The 16,758-nt window shown below is 45.0% G+C and overlaps 1 protein-coding gene across 8 annotated transcripts in view; it reads right to left on the reverse strand.

Annotated features, from left to right (window-relative positions):
• Positions 1-16,758, reverse strand: part of LOC310650912 (aldehyde dehydrogenase family 3 member A2-like) — a 38,319-nt gene that overhangs the window by 2,581 nt on the left and 18,980 nt on the right. For all 8 annotated transcript variants that reach the window (XM_083379750.1, XM_083379749.1, XM_083379751.1 and 5 more), the window contains exons 4-10: positions 16,461-16,546; positions 15,494-15,702; positions 11,031-11,148; positions 9,380-9,521; positions 8,353-8,519; positions 6,562-6,661; positions 4,587-4,822 (exon numbers count right to left, since the gene is read on the reverse strand). In XM_083379750.1, the coding sequence (XP_083235876.1) occupies positions 4,587-4,822; positions 6,562-6,661; positions 8,353-8,519; positions 9,380-9,521; positions 11,031-11,148; positions 15,494-15,702; positions 16,461-16,546 (1,058 nt within the window). The remainder of the gene's footprint in view (positions 1-4,586; positions 4,823-6,561; positions 6,662-8,352; positions 8,520-9,379; positions 9,522-11,030; positions 11,149-15,493; positions 15,703-16,460; positions 16,547-16,758) is intronic.

The raw sequence follows: 16,758 nt of genomic DNA on the forward strand, positions 1-16,758 counted from the left end.
AGAATAGAATAGAATTAGAATAGAATAGAATAGAATAGAATAGAATAGAATAGAATAGAATAGAATAGAATAGAATAGAAAATATGGAATAGAATAGAATAGAATAGAATAGAATAGAATAGAATAGAATAGAATAGAAATATAGAATAGAGTTGAATAGAATAGAATAGAATAGAATAGAATAGAATAGAATAATGAAAGACAAAATAGAATAGAAATAGAAATAGAACAGAATAGAATAATAAAAGAACGCAATAGAATAGAATAGAACAGAATAATGAAAGCAAATAGAAATAGAATAGAACAGAATAATGAAAGAATAGTATAGAAATAGAAATTGAAATAGCATAAAACAGAACAGAATAGAACAGAACAGAATAATGAAAGGCGGAATAGAAAAGAAAAGAATAGAAACAGAACAGAACAGAATAGGCAGGAAACCCCAATGCCATTTCAGAGAAATGATTGTCAAGTCTCTTCTTGAAAGCCTCCAGTGTTGGAGCATTCACAACCTCTGGAGGCAGGTAGTTCCACTGGTTAATTTTTCTGTCAAGAAATTCCTCCTTAGTTCTAAGCTGTCTCTCTCTCTCATCTCTATCTCCATCCATCCTTCTCTCTCTCTTGTCTGTCTGTCTATCTGTCTGTCTGTCTGTCTATCTATCTATCTATCCAATCTAATCATCTATCTATCTATCTATCTATCTATCTATCTATCTATCTATCTATCTATCTATCTATCTATCTATCTATCTATCTATCTATCTTGTTGTTGTTGTTAGCTGCGAAGTCGTGTCCGACCCATCGCGACCCTATGGACAATGTTCCTCCAGGCCTTCCTGTCCTCTACCATCTTCTGGAGTCCATTTAAGCTCACGCCTACTGCTTCAGTGACTCCATCCAGCCACCTCATTCTCTTTCGTCCCCTTCTTATCTTGCCCTCAACCTTTCCCAGCATTAGGCTCTTCTCCAGTGAGTCTTTCCTTCTCATTAGGTGGCCAAAGTATTTGAGTTTTAGCTTCAGGATCTGGCCTTCTAAAGAGCAGTCAGGGTTGATCTCCTCTAGGACTGACCGGTTTGATCGCTTTGCAGTCCAAGGGACTCGCAGGACTCTTCTCCAGCACCATAGTTCAAAGGCCTCAATTCTTTGGCGCTCAGCCTTTCTTATGGTCCAACTTTCACTGCCATACATTGCAACTGGGAAGACCATAGCCTTGACTATACGCACTTTTGTGGACAGGGTGATGTCTCTGCTTTTTAGTGTGCTGTCTAGATTTGCCATGGCTTTCCTCCCCAGGAGCAAGCGTCTTTTAATTTCTTGGCTACAGTCCCCATCTGCAGTGATCTTGGAGCCCAGGAAAATAAAATCTGTCACTACCTCCATTTCTTCCCCATCTATTCTAAATACCGAATAACAGAGTTGGAAGGGACCTTGGAGGTCATCTAGTCCAACCCCCTGCTCAGGCAGGAAACCCTATACCATTTCAGACAAATGGCTGGCCAGTCTCTTCTTAAAAACTTCCAGTGTTGGAGCTTTCACAGCTTCTGGAGGCAGGTTGTTCCACCGGTTAATTGTTCTCACTGTCGGGAAGTTTCTCCTTAGTTCCAGGTTGCTTCTCTCCTTGATGAGTTTCCATCCGTGGCTTCTCGTCCTGCCTTCAGGGGCTTTGGAGAATAGCTTGACCCCCTCCTCTTCTTCTTTGTAGAAGCCCCTCAAATACTGGACGACTGCCATCATATCCCCCCATGTCTTTCTTTTCTCTACTCTGGAAAATACCCAAATCTGGCAACTGTTCTTCGTATGTTTTAGCCTCTGGCCTCCCCCATCATCAGACGGTTTGACAGGTGCTGCAACTTGAGCATCCTCTGCACATCAAGAGTGGCTCCTGATCCTAAAGACCTTAATCCACTTTTCCTGGCAGCAACCTGGAATGGATCAAGGCCTGCTATTTTCCGGCATCTGTTGTTGTTTTTTTTCCAAATTCCCAGGCTATTTTCCAGCTGAGAGATTGCCTGGTTGTCTCTCATCCAAATACTAAGTTTGATACGGTCCTGCTTGGCTTGCTAAAATCCGCCAGGCGCCCTCGTCAACGAGAGGACGGGCAGTCCTCGGCATACGGCCGTTGGTTTAACGACAGGGCTGCCTTCAGCCTGAAGGGCAGAAGGATTGGGAGCTGATCTGGAGGAAGGTTAAGTGTAAAAAAATTAAGGGGGGAAAATGGCCGTCAAGTCACTAAATTTTCAGTGGCGTTGTAACTTTGAACGGTCGCTAAATGAACTGCTGTAGGTTGAGGACTGCCCGTAATTCTACCTTGATTTTCTTTAGTATGTTCCTCCGATACAAGGGGGTCACGTTATTCTCCAAAGCACCAGAGGGAAGGACGAGAAACAACGGTTGGAAACTGATCAAGGAGAGAAGCAACCTGGAATTAAGGAGAAACTTCCTGACAGTGAGGACGATTAACCAGTGGAACTGCTTGCCACCAGAAAACATGGGAGCTCCATCACTGGAGGTTTTTAAGAAGAGGCTAGACAGTCACTTGTCTGAGATGGTAGAGGGTCTCCTGCTTGAGAAGGGGGCTGGACTAGAAGACCTCCAAGGTCCCTTCCAACTCTGACATTCTATTTTACTCTAATGACAAGTCGAAACGAAGAGGCACGTAGCTGCGAAAGTTTCATTCTTGACAGCCGCATTTTACAAATGGTTCGCAGCGGTCACGAAGTAAGACAAATGGTCTCTTAAGCCAATCTGGCTTCCCCCCTTTGACTTGGCTTGCTGGGAGGCCCGCAAGAAGGCCCCACAGCGCGATCACCTGACCCCAGGATGCGACAACAGTCACAAGTCCATGCCAGTTGCCAAGCCTTCCGAATTTTGATCACATGACCACGGGGATGCTGCAAAGGTTCGCAGTTGTGGGGATTGCTCATAAGTCACCTTTTTCGGGGCCGTTGAAAAGGAGTACAGGTGGCGCTCGACTTAACACCTTTCATTTAACAACCATCTCATTAACAACAGAAATTTTGCTCTCAATTGTGGTCGTATGTCGAGGACTTCCTTTACTTACAAGGAGTCCTTGACTTAAAGCCATTCGTTTAGGGACCGTTCGAAGTCACAGCGGCACTGAAAAAAGTGACCGTTTTTCACACTTATCAACCGTCAAAGCCTCCCCCCCCAGGGTCACATGATCAAAATTCAGACGCTCGGCAACTGGCTCATATTTATGACGGTCACAGCATCCTGGGGTCACGTGATCTCCTTTTGCAACCAGCAAAGTCCATGGGGAAGCCACATTCGCTTCACAACTATGTTACTAACTTAACCGCTGCAATGACTCACTTAACGACGGTGGCAAGAAAGGTTGTCAAATGGGGCAAAACTCGCTTAATGACAGTCTCTTGCTTAGCAACAGAAACCTGGGGCTCAATTGTGGGCGTTAAGTCGAGGATGACCTGTAATTTCAAGCGGTTGCTAAATAAGTGGCCATAAGTCGAGGATTACCTGTAGCAGGGGTGGGGAACTATGGCTCCTTCATGACTCGTGGACTTCAACTCCCAGAATTCCTGAGCCAGCATGGGGGAATTATGGCCCCTTCGTGACTCGTGGACTTCAACTCCCAGAATTCCTGAGCCAGCATGGGGGAACTATGGCCCCTTCGTGACTCGTGGACTTCAACTCCCAGAATTCCTGAGCCAGCATGGGGGAATTATGGCCCCTTCGTGACTCGTGGACTTCAACTCCCAGAATTCCTGAGCCAGCATGGGGGAACTATGGCCCCTTCGTGACTCGTGGACTTCAACTCCCATAATTCCTGAGCCAGCATGGGGGAAACTTTGGCCCCTTGATGAGTGGTGGACTTCAACTCCCATAATTCCTGAGCCAGTATGGGGGAACTATGGCTCCTTCATGACTTGTGGACTTCAACTCCCATAATTCCTGAGCCAGCATGGGGGAACTATTGCCCCTTCGTGACTCGTGGACTTCAATTACCAGAATTCGTGAGCCAGCATGGGGGAATTATGGCCCCTTCGTGACTCGTGGACTTCAACTCCCATAATTCCTGAGCCAGCATGGGGGAACTATGGCCCCTTCGTGACTCGTGGACTTCAACTCCCATAATTCCTGAGCCAGCATGGCCACTTGATGAGTGGTGGACTTCAACTCCCATAATTCCTGAGCCAGTATGGGGGAACTATGGCTCCTTCATGACTTGTGGACTTCAACTCCCATAATTCCTGAGCCAGTATGGGGGAACTATGGCTCCTTCATGACTTGTGGACTTCAACTCCCAGAATTCCTGAGCCAGTATGGGGGAACTATGGCTCCTTCATGACTCGTGGACTTCAACTCCCAGAATTCCTGAGCCGGCATGGCTCAGCATGGAAACTCTCCCTTTCCCCTCAGCATGGCTGGCTCAGGAATTCTGGGAGTTGAAGTCCACAAGTCCTAAAAGAGCCAAGGTTCCCCATCCCTGACCTATAGTATTTCTGGAAGCCTTGTGGGGCGGGCTCTATCTCTGCATTCGGCCTACCTCGGAGGGCTGACATGCCAATAGACCAGCCTGTGCAAAAGCATCCTGGCCAGGGCTCACCTTGATCACAATGGCGGCCACAATCCCCAGCACCGCGAGGGCGACTAGGCCAAACTTCCACATGCTGAACTTCTTCAAGACGAAGAATTTAGCCCAATCCACCTTCTTCTGGCTGTTCGGGGGGTACCGAATACTGTTGACAGCTTCCATGTTGAACGACCGGATGAGGCAGGCGCGCCGATGGGAAAAGTTTTCGAAGCTGAAACGGCCATGATAGGCACCCATGCCGCTGTTCCCTGTGGGGAAGAGAAGATTTCAAGGGAGGGGGGTCATAGCTGAGCCAACCTGGAGAGAGGAGAACACCTGTAAAAACCAGGAGACGGTGAGTTCTAGTCCTACCTTAAGCATGAAGGCCAGCTAGGCGACTTTGGGCCAATCAGCAGAAGATGGTGAGTTCTAGTCCCTCCTTAGGCATGAAATTCAGTTGGGCGACTTTGGGCCAATCACCAGGAGACGGTGAGTTCTAGTCCTGCCTTAGGCTTGAAAGTCAGCTGGGAGAGTTTGAGCCAATTGCCAGGAGAGGGTGAGTTCTAGTCCCACCTTAGGCAAGAATGTCGGTTGGATGCCTTTGGGCCAATCACCAGGAGACGGTGAGTTCTAGTCCCGCCTTAGGCTTGAAAGCCGGCTGGGCGACTTTGGTCCAATCACCAGGAGACGGTGAGTTCTAGTCCTGCCTTAGGCTTGAAAGCCGGCTGGGCGACTTTGGTCCAATCACCAGGAGACGGTGAGTTCTAGTCCCGCTTTAGCATGAAAGCCACCTGGGAGACTTTGGGCCAATGACCAGGAGAGGGTGAGTTCTAGTCCCACCTTAGGCAGGAATGTCGGTTGGATGCCTTTGGGCCAATCACCAGGAGACTGTGAGTTCTAGTCCTGCCTTAGGCATGGAACCCAGCTGGGTGACTTTTGGTCAATCACCAGGAGACGCTGAGTTCTAATCCCTCCGTAGGCATGAAAGTCAGCTAGGTAACTTTGGGTTAATTGCCAGGAGACGGTGAGTTCTAGTCCTGCCTTAGGCACAAAGGCTGGCTGAGTTATTTCATACCAGTCCCTTTCAGCCCAACCCACCTCACTGGGTTGTTGTGGTAGGGGAAAATAGGAAGCAGAAGGCGCATTATGTATGTTTGCTGCCTTGAGTTATTTATAAAGTAATAAAGGCAAGATACAAATGTACAAAATAAAAATAAATTGGAAAACCTAATATATATATATATATATATATATATATATATATATATATATATATATGTATGTAAATTTTTTAGATTGCTAAAAAATTAATTCTTTGTTAGCAATCTAAAAAATTTACACAAATATGAGTTGTCACTGTTGTGACTACTGCCTTTGGATGGCCTTCGGTTAGGCTGAAACAGGAAATAAAGATTTGTCCCATGTTTGGGGCCTAGCAAGGTAATCTAAATACTTAACAAGCATTTAACGTATATATGTACACACACACACACACACACACACACACACACACACACACACACACTGGAGTTTCTTTGTTTTTTCTTTGAAGACGTTTCGCTTCTCCTCCAAGAAGTTTCTTCAGCTCTGGCCAGCTTCTTTTCCAAGCATTCCCGCTCACTGGCTAGCTTTAATCAAACCTGGTTAAATAGCCCACCAGGAGTCGGAAGATGGCCTTGGGGGAAGCAGAAAATCTTTCTAATTAGGGAACACAAATCAGCAGAAGACCCTGGTTCCTCTGCCAGTTTATTTCCAAACCTTGTGAACTCTAAAGCTTCCTCCTTCCGTCATGTATCCAAGACGGACAGCGATTTAACAGTTGTATGTTACTTATAGGTAAGGGTGTGGGTCTATATGCGTACGTCGTATACGTTATGTTTTAAATGAGTGCTCTTGTATGCGTACGCTTGGAGAGCCAGCAGCTAAATTTCATTTTGAATGTGTGTCGTTGTGCCCGCAGGGGGAAAAAAATGACAATAAAGGTTATCTAATCTAATCTGAGACTCACCAACGCCGCCGAAAGGTAAACCTGGAATTGAGAAGTGCATAATGACATCGTTGGCGGTAACTCCGCCACTCGAGGTTTCGGCAATCATTTTATCAATGACCTGGGAGACAAGAAGGAGGAGATCAAAGCAAAGGCTGTTGATAACATCCACTGGATGAGAAGCAACCTGGAACTAGGGAGGAATTTACTGTCAGTTAGAACAATCAGTCCGTGGAACTCCTTGCCTCCAGAAGCTGTGAGTGTTCCCACACTGGAAGTTTTTAAGAAGAGACTGGAAAGCCATTTGTCTGGAATGGTGTAGGGGGTTGGACTAGATCAGGGGTCGGCAACCTCGGCTCTTTTATGACTCATGGACTTCAACTCCCAGAATTCCTGAGCCAGCATAGCTGGCTCAGGAATTCTGGGAGTTGAAGTCCACGAGTCATAAAAGAGCCGAGGTTGCCGACCCCTGGACTAGATGAACTTCAAGGTCCCTTACAACATCATCATCATCATCATCATCATCATTATTATTATTAGCGACTTGTACTTGGATTAATGGGTAGGAATACCGTAGTGGTCATGTGAAAAAGGGCCCTAGGTTGCTTTTTTCAGTACTGTTGCAATTTTGAATGGACCACTAAATGAATGGGCGTAGGTCAATAAAATAAAATAAAATAATAAAATAAAATAAAATAAAATAAAATAAATACAATAAAATAAAATAAAAAAAATAAAAAAATAAAATAAAATAAAATAATAAAATAAAATAAAATAATAAAATTAAAATAAAATAAAATAATAAAATAATAAAATAAAATAATAAAATAAAATAAAATAGAATAAAATAAAATAAAATAAAATAAAATAAAAAAATAATAAAATAAAATAATAACATAACGTAAATGCTATCTTACGTAACATAACATAACAAAACAAAATATTCAATTAACACCTGGAAAAAAGGCAGGTGCTGAAAAACACTACAGGTAGTCCTGGAATTACAGCAAGAGCTGGACCTGGAATTGTGGTTATAAGTGGTTTGGTTCTAAGACACCTATGTGATCACTTTGCTTAACAACGGCTATGCAGGCCCTTCCAGATGTGGTTGTTAAGCGAGGACTCCCTATATATAAATTGGAGAAAGAAACAAAGAAAGAAAGAAAGAAAGAAAGGAAGGAAGGAAGGAAGAGAAGAGAAGAGAAAGAAAGAAAGAAAGAAAGAAAGAAAGAAAGAAAGAAAGAAAGAAAGAATAAAAAGAAAAAAAGGAAGGATGAAGGAAGGAAGGAAGGAAGGAAGGAAGGAAGGAAGAAGAAAGAAAGAAAGAAAGAAAGAAAGAAAGAAAGAAAGAAAGAAAGAAAGAGAAGGAAGGAGGAAGGGAGGGAGGGAGGAAGGAAGGAAGGAAGGAAGGAAGGAAGGAAGAAAGAAAGAAAGAAAGAAAGGAAGGAAGGAAGGAAGAGAAAGAAGAGAAAGAAAGAAGAGAAAGAAAGAAAGAAAGAAAGAAAGAAAGAAAGAAAGAAAGAAAGAAAGAAAGAATAAAAAGAAAAAAAGGAAGGATGAAGGAAGGAAGGAAGGAAGAAAGAAAGAAAGAAAGAAAGAAAGAAAGAAAGAAAGAAAGAGAAGGAAGGAGGAAGGGAGGGAGGGAGGGAGGAAGGAAGGAAGGACGAAGGAAGGAAGGAACTATACTTCTTAATAAAAAGTCAAGTTTTATATCAGGAGGAGGAGATCACTCCAGGTGCCTAAATTTAAGGGCTTCTGAATCGGTTAGCCAGGACCCGGATCCCGCCTTGAATGTGGGAAGGCAGACCCGACCTTGTTGTCGTTGGAGAAGACGTAGAGGGCCAGGGGCTTCTCCCGCTGGTTGATGAACCGGATGGCTTCCTCTACGCCCTTCACCGCCACGATGGGCAGGAGGGGGCCGAAGATCTCTTCCTGCATGATTCGGGCTTCTGGACTGACGTCCGTGAGGATTGTAGGAGCTAGAAAGAGACAAAGGGAGGCGGCCGTGAAAACAGCCCCGGCTGCAAGGCCGGGACCAGCCCCGGCGTTGGGTGAAACGAAACAGGTCTGCTCTTAATCTACCTATATTTATATTTATTGAGAATTTTACAGAAACTAAGAGACAAATGAAAGAAGGAAAGGAATAAAGGGAGAGGGGGGGAAGGAAGGAAGGAAGGAAGGAAGGAAGGAAGGAAGGAAGGAAGGAGAGAAAGAAAGAAGGAAAGAAAGAAAAAGAAAAAAGAAAAAGAAAAAGAAAAAGAAAAAGAAAAAGAAAAAAGAGGAAGGGAAGAAATGAAGGAAGGAGACAAAGAAAGAAAAAAGAAGGAGGAAGGGAAGAAATGAAGGAAAGAATGAGAGAAATAAATAAAAAAGAAAGAAAGAAAGAAAGAAAGAAAGAAAGAAAGAAAGAAAGAAAGAAAGAAAGAAAAGAAAAAGAGGAAGGGAAGAAGTGATAGAAGGAAGGAAGAAAGAAAAGAAAGAAAGAGGGAGGAAGGGAAGAAATGAAGGAAGGAAGGAAGGAGAGAAAGAAAGAGAGAGAGAGAGAGAGAGAGAAAAGTGGGAGGGAGGAGTGAAGGAAAAGATTGACGAGCATTGTTTTTTAAGAAGTGAACCCATTAAATTACACTCAGGTCAAACTCCAATTGTTGGAAGCCCCCAATTTCTTAGAATAAAGAGCGGAAAGGGACCTCAGAGGTCTTCTAGTCCAACCCCCCCACACACACCCCTGCTCAAGGCAGGTGACTCAGTTTACACTGAGTCTTCTGATATCAAAGGTGCTCAGTAAACGGAGGGGCGCGTGAGTTTTCTCCCGGGGCAGGTGATTTCTTTGGGGGCTCACCTATGAAACAGGAGGACTCGTCGCTTTCACCCCCGTAGGCCACCTTCTGCCCTTCCAGAAGGCCCATCAGCCTCTTGAAATGCCGCTTGTTCACAATCCGCTCGTAATCCGGGGAATCTTGAATGTTCTCGCCATAAAATTCCTGCAAGGGAAGCAAGACGGACGGGCTGCTCTCTCCTGATTGGCTAATCAGGACTGGCCTGGCTTTTACAGGTTGTCCTCAACTTACGACCTCAGTAGGGACAGGAACTTCCATCACTAAGAGAGACAGTTAAGTGAGTGGTGCCTGATTCTTATGAGGGAGGGAGGGAGGATTAGGGAAGGAAGGAAGGAAGGAAGGAAGGAAGGAAGGAAGGAAGGAAGGAAGGAAGGAAGGAAGGAAGGAAGGTAGGTAACAATAGGAAGAACTACAGAAGGAAGGAAAGAAGGAAGGAAGGAAGGAAGGAAGGAAGGAAGGAAGGAAGGAAGGAAGGAAGGAAGGAAAGAGAAAGGTAACAATAGGAAGAAGAACTACAGAAGGAAAGAAGGAAGGAAGGAAGGAAGGAAGGAAGGAAGGAAGGAAGGAAGGAAGGAAGGAAAGAGAAAGGTAACAATAGGAAGGAAGGAGAATGGAAGGAAGGAAGGAAGGAAGGAAGGAAGGAAGGAAGGAAGGAAGGAAGGAAGGAAGGAAGGAAAGGTAACAATAGGAAGAAGAACTACAGAAGGAAGGAAAGAAAGAAGGAAGGAAGGAAGGAAGGAAGGAAGGAAGGAAGGAAGGAAAGAAAGAGAAAGGTAACAATAGGAAGAAGAACTACAGAAGGAAGGAAGGAAGGAAGGAAGGAAGGAAGGAAGGAAGGAAGGAAGGAAGGAAGGAAAGGTAACAATAGGAAGAACTACAGAAGGAAGGAAGGAAGGAAGGAAGGAAGGAAGGAAGGAAGGAAGGAAGGAAGGAGAAAGGTAACAATAGGAAGGAAGGAGAATGAAAGGAAGGAAGGAAGGAAGGAAGGAAGGGGAAGGGGAAAAAGGCGACAGATTATTCCAGCCTGATTTCCTTCAGTATAAAAGGGAAGAAAGAGACACCTTGTATTTATTGTCTTAAGATTCTCTTACTTCATCCTGGAACTCCTCTGGGCTCTGTCTCGTGGCCTGGCCTACCTCGAAGGCTTGGGGGTGTGGATTACCCCCTTCCCCTGCAGTTGCATCCCCGGGAGGCTTTGGCTAAGCCTTCAGGGCAAAACACAGCCGTTTCCACTGCATTGTCCTCCCAAATATTTGCGTTGCTACTTGCAATGCAAGTTGCTTTGCTGCTAACCCCAGCAGAGAAAAAAAAGCTTTTCTCTGGAGTTTTGCTCAAGGAGCAAGCCACGTTTCTCCACATTCGTTCGCCCAGGGCAGGGGTCGGCAACCTCGGCTCTTTTATGACTCGTGGACTTCAACTCCCAGAATTCCTGAGCCAGCCATGCTGAGGGGAAAGGGAGAGGTTTCCAAGCTGAGCCACGCCGGCTCAGGAATTCTGGGAGTTGAAGTCCACGAGTCATAAAAGAGCCGAGGTTGCCGACCCCTGGCCCAGGGGCTTCCTGTGCCGAGCCGTGACGCCCTCACGACCCTGTCTTGTCTCCTCAACAGGAGTGGTCTTTCCATGACACAGAAGACCCCCCGGCTTTGTTCTCACCTTAACGTTCTTTTTAATGGCCTCCACGACAGTCTTCTGAATGGACGGATTGCACAGGATATAATCCGGAGCAATGCAGGTCTGGCCACAATTCATGTACTTCCCCCAGGCAATCCGCCTAAAGGATTTTTAAAAAAAATAAATAAATAAATCCCAGAATATTACAGCGAGAAAGGGGATCTCTAGAGGTCATCCAGCCCAGCCCCAGGCTCAGGACAGGGATCCACATTAAAGGCAGTCTTCTACTTAACGACTGTAACTGGAATTACGGTCCAAAGTCACGCTCGTCGTGAAATGGGTCGCCACGAGACCGACCTAATTTTACAACATTTTTGGGGGATGTGGGGGGAAGCGTTCGCTAAGCAAATGCTGCGATCGTTAAATGAATCAATTGTCTGCAATGGGTGTTTCTTTTTTTACTGGAAAATGGAAGGAAATGCATCAACAATTTGGGCCCAAAAAAAAATTAAAAATAAATCATAGTCGCATGACTGCGGGACTCTGCAAATGCCCCAAATAGGATCATGTGACCAGGGGGCGTGGCCTCCAGAACTTCAAATCCGGGTTGGAAATGCAGAATAGACCTGGAAGGGACCTTGGAGGTCTTCTAGTCCAGCCCCCTGCTCAAGCAGGGGAACCTATACTATCCCAGACAGGTGATTATTAAATTATAAATTATAATAAGTAACCAAGCCAATAAACCAAAAAAAGAAAAAGAATTATTGGCTTGGCTGCTTATTATAAGAAACAAGATAAAAATATACATAACAGGAGAAAAAAGATCCATATAACATCAAGATAAAATTACAGGTAGTCTTCCACTTACGACTACAGTTCAGTCCAAAATTTCTGTTGCTAAGCGAGACGGCTGTTAAGTGAGACTTTCCTATTTTACAACCTTTCTTGCTACCGTTGTTAAGTGAACAGTGTGATAGTAACTTCAGACAGTCACTAAATGAATCATCATAAGTCAAGGACTACATGTAATTCAGTTTTAGAATATAAGGATGTTGCAGACAGATCTGGAATCCATTCCTTAATATTGCAAATACGATTTTTTTTCCCCCACCAACAAAAAATCATTCCCTCTATGGCAACTTTGAGATGGGTGGACTTCAACTCCCAGAATTCTTTACCCCGCATGAAACACTGAAATATCCTATAGGAAAAATAAAGCTGAACGTCACACACACAACTTTAAAAACAACTTTTTAAAAAATGATGTTACGTTGTAACTGGAAATGAAACCTTTTCTATCGTTAAATCATATGAGTCAAGTTTCTTACAGTGGGGTACCATTTTTAAAAATTATTTATAAAATTTACGGGGTTAACTCTGGCCAGCTTACATTCATCAAAATAAAACTTTATAAATTAACCTAATTCTTAACAGGGCTACCTAATGTCTGTATATATTTACCCAGCTAGTGTGGCTGTACTATTGTTATTTATCCTTCTTATTATCTTCTTTACTTTCCTCTTTTATTGGTATCATTATTATAATGATGCTTATTATTATTCTGTTGCTTTGTAGGTACACTGAGTGCTTCTGCCAACAACATTGCGTGGTGGCTGCCAAAAAAGCCAATGCAATTCTAGGCTAGATTAACAGAAGAGTGGAATTAAGATCACGTGAACTATTAATACTACTTTACAAGGCCTTGGTAAGGCCACACTTGGAATCCTGCATCCAGTTTTGATCACCATACTATAAAAAAGATGTTGAGACTCTAGAAAGAGGCAGAGAAGAGCAACAAAGATGATCAAAGGGACTGGAGGTTAAAACATATGAAGAACGGTTGCAGGAACTGGATGTGTCTAGTTTAATGAAAAGAAGGAGTAGGGATGATGTGATGGCAATCTTCCAATATTTCAAGGGCTGCCCCAAAGAAGAGGGCGTCCACCTATTCTCCAAAGCACTTGAAGGCAGGACAAGAAGCAACAGATGGAAACTCATCAAGGAGAGAAGCAACCTGGAACTAAGGAGAAACTTCCTGACAGTGAGGACAATTAACCAGTGGAACTCCTTGCCTCTAGAAGTTGTGGGTGTTTCCATCACTGGAGGCTTTCAAGAAGAGCTTGGATAGCAATTTGCTCAGAATGGTATAGGGCAGGGGTCCCCAGCCGCTCGTCGGTGGACCAGTACTGGGTCAGGACATGCCAGCAACTGGTCCACACAAAAAAACAAAGCCTCATCCGTGGGTGTTGTGATTCAGCGTCAGCCTGTGGTTTTGGCAGCTGAATTGGACAATTCGGAGGAGGAGGAGGGGTTTGGAGAGCCTTTGGTTGCAGATGCATCGCAGAGCTCTCAGCCAGGCCCCTCCCGTCTTGTTCCTCCTCAGACCCAGCTGTGTGAGCCTGAAAGATTGGAAGAAGACGATCCACAGCTGGCTTTTTTCAAGGACGCTCGAAGCAGGAGGCAGACAAGCAGAAGTGAACAAAGAAAAGCAATGAGGCACCTCGGGAGGAGGCAAAGAGAAGCCACGCCCTGAGACTGTTGTTTAAAAGGGGAATGTGTGGGAGGTGCTGGTTGCTGAAGGCAACCGATTGAAGAGCTTCTGATATAGTCTCGGTCTGTATTTGTTTTACTCTCTTTTGAACTGTTTCGTTTAGTTTTTGTAAATAGATTTGGTTGGCTTAATTCCAGCCTATTGAATATAACAAAGGGGTTGTCCCTGACATTTCTGCAGGGCCGGTTGTAGGCTGGAACAGAACAGTGGAATGCAGGAAGCACACAAAACCACGCACTTTCCAGTCCGTGGAAAAACCTTTCTCTACAGAACTGGTCCCTGGTGCCAAAAAGGTTGGGAGACCTCTGGTATAGGGTCTCCTGCTTGAGCAGGGTATTGGACTAAATGACCTCCAAGATCTCTTCCAACTGTCCAGTCCAGTCCAGTCCAATCCAACTCGGCACAACCCAGTGCTACCCAACCCAATCCAACACAATGTCAAGATTGAATTGAATTGCTAGGATGCCTGCTAGCTTCATCGTCTTGCCAAAGAAAAGCGGGAGAGAATGCAATGGAATGCCAAGAGGCCATTCATGGACTGTGAGAGCCTGCACCAGCCAAGGTCATTGCCACAGGTGCTCGATGGAGAAGTGAACTGTTCCCACAACAAAAAGAAATAGTACGATTGGGCAATGTGAAAATCCAGTGGGTGGGGGGCATAGGAATCTATCTTTTAACTAAGCAAGTTTTTGTGTGGGAAAACTCACAAGCTGGTTTCACTTCTTCAGTTCGGAGATGCTGTACCCAATAAAGTTTTGCCTGCTGGGACTTAACGAATGAACCTTTATTGTCAAAGTACAACCATGTATACATTGAGACTGGCTGAGCCTCCCTTCGTGCCTTAATTGAGCCTCCCTTAATTGATTTCATGATTCTTTTTCTTGGGTTCACTAGCTGCATTGTTGACACGCAACCCAACTCAATTCAACCCAACCCAACTCAACCCCACCTAACTCAACTCAACCCAACCCAACCTAACCCAATAAAACCCACTCAATTTTAGCCAATGCAACCCAACCTAACCCAACCCAACCTAACCCAATGCAACCCAACCCAATCCAATGCAACCCAACTCAACCCAACCCAATCCAACCCAACCCAATCTAACTCAACCCAATGCAACCCAACTCAACCCAACCCAACCTAACCCAATGCAACCCAACCCAACCTAACCCAATGCAACCTAATCCAACCAACCTAATCCAATGCAACCCAACCCAATGCAACCCAACCTAACCCAATGCAATCCAACCCCTCTGAACCCAACCAAACCTAACCCAATGCAATCCAATCTAACCTAATGCAACTCAACGCAATCCAACCCCACTCAACCCAACCTAACCTAACCCAATGCAACTCAATCTAACCCAATGCAACCCAACTCAACCCAACCCAACCCAATCCAATGCAACCCAACCCAACCCAATCCAATCTAACTCAACCCAATGCAACACAACTTAACCTAACCCAATGCAGCCCAACTCAACCCAACCCAACCTAACCCAATGCAACCTAACCCAACCAACCTAATCCAATGCAACCCAACCCAATGCAACCCAACCCAACCTAACCCAACCCAACCCAATGCAATCCAATCCCACTCAACCCAACCTAACCCAATGCAACCCAACCCAACCTAACCCAATGCAACCTAACACAACCAACCTAATCCAATGCAACCCAACCCAATGCAATCCAACCTAACCCAATGCAACCCAACCCAATCCAACTCCACTCAACCCAACCTAACCTAACCCAATGCAACCCAATCTAACCCAATGCAACTCAACCCCACTCAACCCAACCTAACCTAACCCAATGCAACCCAACTCAACCCAACCCAATCCAATCAACCCAACTCAACCTGACCCAATGCAACCCAACTCAATCAATCCAATGCAACCGAACCCAACTTAAATTAGTTAACGCCAAATCCAAAACCCTGGCACCTCACCTGCAAGCCACCTCAAGATTGCAGCCCTCATCGATGTAACAGGGGCTCTTCCCTCCCAACTCAAGAGTAACGGGGGTGAGATGCTTGGAGGCAGCTTCCATAACAATTTTGCCCACAAGGCTGTTGCCGGTATAGAAGATGTGATCGTATCTTTGCTTCAGCAATTCCGTCGTTTCCGGCACTCCCCCGTTGACAACCGGATACAAGTCCTGGGGAGGGATATGTGCCAATGAAAATCAATGTATTGATCTCCAGGTGGTCCTCGGCTTACAACAGTTCATTTAATGACCATTTTGAAGTTACAACAGCCCTGGAAAAAGTGACGTAGGACTGTTTTTCACACTTACGACCGTTGCAGCATCCCCCTGGTCGCCGAGTCAAACTTTGGCTGCTCGGCAACCGGCACAATTGATACTAAAATTTCCACCGCTAAATGAGGCAGTCGTTAAGTGAGTTTTGCTCCATTTTACGACCTGTCTCACCGCCTGTCTGTTAAAAAGGGAATCGCTCCAGCTGTTAAGTTAGAAACACGGTCGTTAAGTGAATCTGGCTTTCCCCGTCGACTTTGCTCGTCGGAAGGTCGCAAAAGGGGATCACGTGACCTCCCAGGACACTGCAACCGTCCTAAGCACATGCCAGTTGCCAAGCCTCCGAGTTTTGATCACGTGACCACAGGGATGTTGCAACGGTCATAAGCGTGAAAAACAACCTTAAGTCACTTTTTTCAGTGCCGTTGTAACTTCAAGCGGTTACTAAACGAATGGCTGTAAGTCGAAGATTAGCTATAGTTGCATTTTTTGTGAAGCTAGAGTCCCCCCGCTGTCTTTATGCAGCAATTCTTTTGCCTTTCGATCCTGTTTGGAGGGAAACATACCCTAACCCTCAAAAACACACAAGTCCTGGGCTGTTGGCAAACTGGACGCAACCGGACCCCAAAGTCATACAAACAACGGTTGTTCACACTGACCTTGTCAATGTATTGAGGGAGCAGCTTTTCAAACATCTTGGCTGTGTTTTCACTGACCTCTGACGGCTTGACCACCACAGCATTGCCTGAAAGACACACATATGCAAGCTGGAGAATTACAAAGGTCCTCCGGAGGTCATCCAATCCAACCCCGCACTCCAGAACATGAATTACAGGTAATTTTTAATTTAGCGCCACATTGGGGGCCAGAATTTCCACTGGGAAGCATGGGAGACAATTTTTTTGCCCTGGTTGTAAAGTGAATCCCCCCACGATTGCTAAGCGGATCATGGAGACG

This window comes from Vipera ursinii, assembly GCF_947247035.1.
Source record: "Vipera ursinii genome assembly, chromosome: 1".
Lineage (NCBI taxonomy): Eukaryota > Metazoa > Chordata > Lepidosauria > Squamata > Viperidae > Vipera > Vipera ursinii.